Genomic DNA, 6,275 nt, shown 5'->3' with positions numbered 1-6,275 from the left:
AACGTCTTTCTTGCAGTGAGGGGCCGTAAACTGGATACAGTACTCAAGCTGCAGCCTCACCAAAGCTGAGTACAGGGGAACAATCTCTTCCCTGTTCCTGCTGGCAACTCCATTTCTGATGCAAGCCAAGATGCCATTGGCGTTCTTTGCCACCCAGGCACATTGCTGGCTCATGTTCAGCTGAGAATCAATCAATAACCCCAGGTCCATTTCCTCTACGCAGTCTTCCAGCCACTCTGCCCCAAGCCTGTAGTGTTGCCTGGGATTGTTGTGGCCAAAGTGTAGGACCCGCCTTTTGGCCTTGTTGAAACTCATCCAATTGGCTTCAGCCCAGCTATCCAGCCTGTCCAGATCCCTCTGTAGGGCCTTACTATCCTCAACACTTCCAGCCAATTTGGTGTCATCCGCAAATTTTACTGAGGGTGCACTCAGTGCCCTCATCCAGGTCATCAATAAAGATATTGAAGAGGACAGGCCCCAGAACCGAACTCTGGGGAACACCACTAGTGACAGGTTGCCAGTTGGATTTAGCTCCATTCACTACCACTCTCTGGGCCCGGCCTCCCAGCCAGTTCCTTATTCAGCCACACGCCATCCAAGCCATGGGCTGCCAGCTTCTGCAGGAGAATACTGTGGGAGACAGTGTCAAAGGTCTTTCTGAAGTCTAGGTAGACCACATCAACAGCCTTACTTGAGGGTAAAGGGGCCCGAGATAGTTGGTTAGCATTCAGGGACTGCTTCTTCCAAGCTCATGACCAGAGCATCCCAACAGGTTGGAAGTCAAGAAAGGGAGCCAGGAGACCTGCGTGGTTAAAGAGGGAACTGCTGGGCTAACTCAAGTGGAAGAGGAGAGTCTACAGATCATGGAAAGAGGGCTGGCCTCCTGGGAGAAATATAAGACTGTTGTCAGAGGATGAAGGGAGGCAACTAGGAAAGCTCAGCCCCTCCTTAGAGTTTAACCTGGCAAGAGCGGGCAAGGACAACAGAAAGGGCTTCTTCAAGTACACTGCAGACAGAACTAATACTAGGGGCAGTGTAGGCCCACTGATGAATGAGGTGGGTGCCCTGGTAACAGAAGATACAGAGAAGGCGGAGTTACTAAATGCCTTCTTTATCTCTGTCTATAGTGCTGGAGGCTGTCCTGAGGAGCCTAGATCTGCATTGCTCAGAAATAAGCAATTATACCAGTGCCTGGAATGCTACCTTACGAGAATCCTGAAGCTGTGGGGGCACTGACCCTGACTGCCACGCCCCCGCCCCTCAACTGCTCTCTTGCTTACCCCCCTCACAGTGGTGGGGTGAATGATATGACGGAACAACTCAGCTGAGGAGGGGGAGGTCACACACCAGGTACAACTCTGCACAAAGCAGTTTCATTTTGAAGAGGATTCGTTTAATTACCCATTAAAAAAGAACTTGGATAGTGAGAACTAAAATCAAACTAAAACCGCTTTCCCATTCTAACTTGTGCCTGACTCAGGTGTTTGAAGTAAGGATGGCAGCAGCGCATGTCAAGGATGGTCCCCAAACTGGTACGTGTGTTCACTTGTTGTCAAAGCTCCAATGTTATGTATTTATTTATTATACTCAAGTTATGTCCGTAACTCCCCCCATCCCCATGCTGGGGGCTACTGCCAGCCTACTTCCATATGGGCTGTGACCTCACAGAGTTATCCCCACCCACCGGACTATGATCTCACGGCGCTGCCCATGTGAGCCAGCGGCCAGCACTTTGTCTCTCCCAGTGCGGTCGTGACCAGCTTTGAGCGATGGTTGTCGACAGCTTTCTCCTTATCCCCAGCCTCCTGCTCCTGGTGGCTGGGCTGTCTCTGCTCACCCCTCTCTGGCGCCGACAGGTAGGGAAATTTGAGGATGGGAGTCACTTGAGGCTAGGTGACTCAGGGCTTTGGGGTGGGGGGTGAGGGCTGCCCCGCAAGTCCTTTCACTGTGCCACGTTCATGTGCCCGCAGGGTTCTGACCGGCGCCGGCAATGGTGGACATGGTGGCTGCAAGTGGTGGCATCAAAGTCAGGTGAGTCCCCTGAGGGTCAGCCTGGCACATTCCCAGGCAGGACCAGCCCTCTGGGAGAAGTCAAGCTTCGTACCAGCCTCTGTCACGTGGCAGCCAGGCTGGGTGGGCCTGGAAGATCCCCTGTGCCCCCTGCTCTACTGTGGCTAAGGCCCGCTCCCTGTTTTACAGGTGCTGAGAGGCAGACAGGCAGGCACAGGAGCCCCCTGTGCAGGCCACGTTGCTCCCAGCAGCAAGCGTCACGATGGCAGGGCAGTCCCATCCTGCCCCATCCCGTGCAGCCAGGAAAGACCCAGCCTTTGTTGCTGCGCAGTCTGTGCCCCTCTCTTCACATGGACTCTGCCACTGGTACCACGAGCTCTGCGGGGAAACCTGTCAGGCTTCCCAGACAGGACCAGCGCCCGCAGGTTCTGGTGGCACGCGGGACCCCCAGGACGCTCAGTCAGCGTCCTAGGCTAGGCGGTGGAGTTAAAGACCTGCCACCTGAGATCTCTAACTTCACAAAGCCACCAGTGAAAGGGATGGTCTTCCAGGAGGGCCTCGTTCAAACAGAGGAGAGAAAACGCTGGTGGGACTACAAGACCAAAAGGCTTTTTTGGCGTATGCTCTCCTCAGCACTTCCCAAAGTGCACAAGAAACCAGGAGCAGCAGCAAGACCATCCCAAGGACCAGTTTTGAGCCTGGAGAGAAAAGCAGATGGCAAAACTGAAGCCTGCCAGCCCTTCAACTCTGGCTTCCGTGACAAGAGGAGCACAGAGAAATCAGACATGCTCGCTATGGAAGGGCTGTACCGGCAGCTCCTGGTGTCCCTAAAACGATCCAACACTAACAACAAATGCTACAAGTCAGGCGGCGGAAATGAAGAGCAACCACCGGATACCTCTTCCTGCACGCTGCCACCAGTGAAAGGGACGAACATGCATGAGAACATCCTTCAAACAGAGGAGGGGGAATGCTGGTGCAAGAGCAAGGCCAAGAGGCCTTCTGAGTATTGTATAGCTTCCCCAGCACTTCGCAGAGTCTAGATGGAAGCCTGAGCAGCTGCAGAACCAACACCAGGACCAGCTTCAGGCCTGGAGAAAAGGAGACAGCAGAACTGAAACCTGCCAGTGCCTCAACTCTGCCTTCATTGTCACGGTTTTATAGTTGACATATTAGTAGAGAACTGAATCTCAGCTCTAAGATCATCATTTGCATCCTACCATTTCAGACTGAGATCTTTCAGATTTTTAAAAAGATAATTTAATAAAATTAAATTTTACACGCTAGCCTTCAGAGAATTGTTATCCTTATTTCTTGACTTTTAGCAATAAGAGCAAACTCTCTCTGCAAAGAACAGTTTCAGAGCGTGTAAGACTGCACTGGGGAAGGGATCTGAAGCAAAAAGGGCCGATGAAATGCTCTTCTGGGGGCTTCTTGAAGCCGGCAAAAGTGCTTTGCCTGTGTCAGAGGGTTGGCAGCTTGTGGGCGGGCTGTCGAGCTCGCGTGGATGGAGCCAGCACTGCCCACCATGGACCAGGCTACCTGGCCATAAGTAGCCTCAGGGAGGGCAGCAGCTAGCTGCCACCCACAGAGCACGCAGAGTGAGCAAACGGTGTTGGTGTGTGTGCCTTGCTGGCTGCAGCCTGTCCGGCAGGGTGTTGAGCCTCTGCCAATACACAAATGTCTGGCTATGAGACTGGTACTATAGGCAGGGCTTTGGGTTCTTTGACAGTGGCTGGTTTTGTAAGTCACCAGACCTGACAGTAATGCATGGGAAAGGTTTATGTCACAGTGGCAAAAGGGTTCTGGGACGGGAATTAGCAGGGCTCATTCTGAGAGCTTTCAGCTAGATTTGAAGACAGATGGGGTTGTAGCCGGACTTGCATTGGTGGGGCAGCGCTCTAGTACTGATCAAAGCCAGTTAGCCTCCCACTCCACTGGGGTGAAACGGGCATGCTCAGCTCGCTCCCTGAAATGCCTGTACACCAATGCACGCAGCGTGGGGAATAAGCAGGAGGAGTTAGAAATCCGTGATTGGGCAGGAGATTAATCATAGAATCACAGAATGGCCTGGGTTGATAAAGACCACAATGATCATCGAGTTTCAACCCTCCTGCTATGTGCAGGGTTGCCAGCCACAAGACCAGGTTGCCCAGAGCCACATCCAGCCTGGCCTTGAATGCCTCCAGGGATGGAGCATCCACAACCTACTTGGGCAACCTGTTCCAGTGTGTCACTACCCTTTGGGTAAAAACTTCCTCCTAATATCTAACCTAAACCTCCCCTGTCTCAGTTTAAAACCATTCTCCCTTGTCTTATCACAATCCACCTTCGTAAACAGCTGTTCCCCCTGCTGTTTATATGCTCCCTTTAAGTACTGGAAGGCGGCAATGAGGTCTCCCTGGAGCCTTCTCTTCTCCAAGCTAAACAAGCCCAGTTCCCTCAACCTTTCCTCATAAGAGAGGTGCTCCAGCCCTCTGATCATGTTAGCGGCCCTCCTCTGGACCGCTCCAAGAGCTTCACATCCTTCCTGTACTGGGAACCCCGGGCCTGGACGCAGTATTCCAGATGAGGCCTCACAAGAGCCGAGTAGAGGGGGACAACCACCTCCCTCTCCCTGCTGCCCACCCCTTTTTTAATGCAGCCCAGAACACAGTTGGCCTCCCGAGCTGCGAGCTCACTCTGCTGGCTCATGTCCAGCTTCCCATCGACCAGGATCCCCAAGTCCTTCTCCGCAGGGCTGCTCTCAAGGAGATCTTCCCCCAGTTTGTATAAATACCTGGGATTGCCCCTACCCGAGTGCATCACCCTGCACTTGGCCTTACTGTACCTCATTAGGTTTTCATGGGCCCACTTCTCCAGCCTGTCCTGGTCCCTCTGGATGGCTTCCCTTCCTTCCAATATATCGACTGCACTGCTCAGCTTGGTGTCATCTGCAAACTTGCTGAGGGTGCACTCGACGCCATCCGTCTATGTCATTGATGAAGATGTTGCGGAGGACCGGTTCCAAGACCGACCCTTAGGGGACACCGCTTGTGACCAGCCTCCACCCTGAGATCTGGTGACAATTACAGAGGCCTGGTGGGACAGATCACATGACTGGAATGTGGTCATGGATGGCTATGTCCTTCTCAGGAAAGACAGGCCAGCAAGGCGAGGTGGTGGAGTTGCTCGTTATGTGAGAGAGCAACTAGAATGCATTGAGTACTTTCCAGGGGTGGATGAGGAGCGGGTTGAGACACTGTGGGTGGGAATTAAGGGGCAGACTGGCATGGGTGACACTGTTGTGGTGCAGTCTATTACAAGCCACTGGATCAGAACTAGGAAGCCGACGAGGCCTTCTACAGGCAGCTGATATCAGCCTCGCAATTACAGGCCCTGGTTATCATGGGGGATTTTAACTACCCTGATCTTTGCCGGAAGGTCTGCTCAGCCAGCCATCCACGAGCCACCCAAGAGGTTCCTCCAGTGCATTGATGATAACTTCCTGATGCAAATGGTGGATGAGCAAGCTAGGAGAGGAGCGCTGCTGGATTTTGTTCTCACTAACAAGGAGGGTCCAGTTGAAGTGGTGAAGGGCAGCCTTGGTTGCAGTGACCAGGAGATGATGGAGTTGAGGATCTCATGTGGCAGGAATAGAAAACCAAGCAGAATCACAACCCTGGACTTCAGTAGGGCCAACTTGGTCCTTTTCAAGCAATTGCTAGGGGAAATCCCATGGGACAGGGTACTTGAAGATAAAGGGGCCCGAGATAGTTGGTTAGCATTCAAGGACTGCTTCTTCCAAGCTCATGACCAGAGCATCCCAACAGGTTGGAAGTCAAGAAAGGGAGCCAGGAGACCTGCGTGGTTAAAGAGGGAACTGCTGGGCTAACTCAAGTGGAAGAGGAGAGTCTACAGATCATGGAAGGAGGGCTGGCCTCCTGGGAGAAATATAAGACTGTTGTCAGAGGATGAAGGGAGGCAACTAGGAAAGCTCAGCCCCTCCTTAGAGTTTAACCTGGCAAGAGCGGGCAAGGACAACAGAAAGGGCTTCTTCAAGTACACTGCAGACAGAACTAATACTAGGGGCAGTGTAGGCCCACTGATGAATGAGGTGGGTGCCCTGGTAACAGAAGATACAGAGAAGGCGGAGTTACTAAATGCCTTCTTTATCTCTGTCTATAGTGCTGGAGGCTGTCCTGAGGAGCCTAGATCTGCATTGCTCAAAAATAAGCAATTATACCAGTGCCTGGAATGCTACCTTACGAGAATCCTGAAGCTGT

The 6,275-nt window shown here is 52.6% G+C and overlaps 1 protein-coding gene across 1 annotated transcript; it reads left to right on the top strand.

Annotated features, from left to right (window-relative positions):
* The first annotated feature begins 1,769 nt into the window (after positions 1-1,769).
* Positions 1,770-3,053, top strand: LOC109366457 (uncharacterized). The gene is made up of 3 exons (XM_019613630.2): positions 1,770-1,856; positions 1,971-2,031; positions 2,200-3,053. Exons 1-3 carry the CDS (start codon positions 1,770-1,772, stop codon positions 3,051-3,053), a joined length of 1,002 nt encoding a protein of 333 aa, XP_019469175.2.
* Positions 3,054-6,275: the final 3,222 nt, after the last annotated feature.

Source organism: Meleagris gallopavo, chromosome 2 (genome assembly GCF_905368555.1).
Source record: "Meleagris gallopavo chromosome 2, MGAL_WU_HG_1.1, whole genome shotgun sequence".
Lineage (NCBI taxonomy): Eukaryota > Metazoa > Chordata > Aves > Galliformes > Phasianidae > Meleagris > Meleagris gallopavo.
The sequence above is the reverse complement of the archived record's forward strand: the minus strand, read 5'-3'. Positions and strand labels throughout refer to the sequence as shown.

Bases quoted from the DNA above. Each gene is read 5' to 3' on its own strand.
- LOC109366457 (XM_019613630.2), top strand. From the start codon at position 1,770: ATGGTTGTCGACAGCTTTCTCCTTATCCCCAGCCTCCTGCTCCTGGTG. The intron at 1,857-1,970 runs GTAGGGAAATTT...ATGTGCCCGCAG, and splicing joins CCCCTCTCTGGCGCCGACAG to GGTTCTGACCGGCGCCGGCA. The intron at 2,032-2,199 runs GTGAGTCCCCTG...CCTGTTTTACAG, and splicing joins AGTGGTGGCATCAAAGTCAG to GTGCTGAGAGGCAGACAGGC.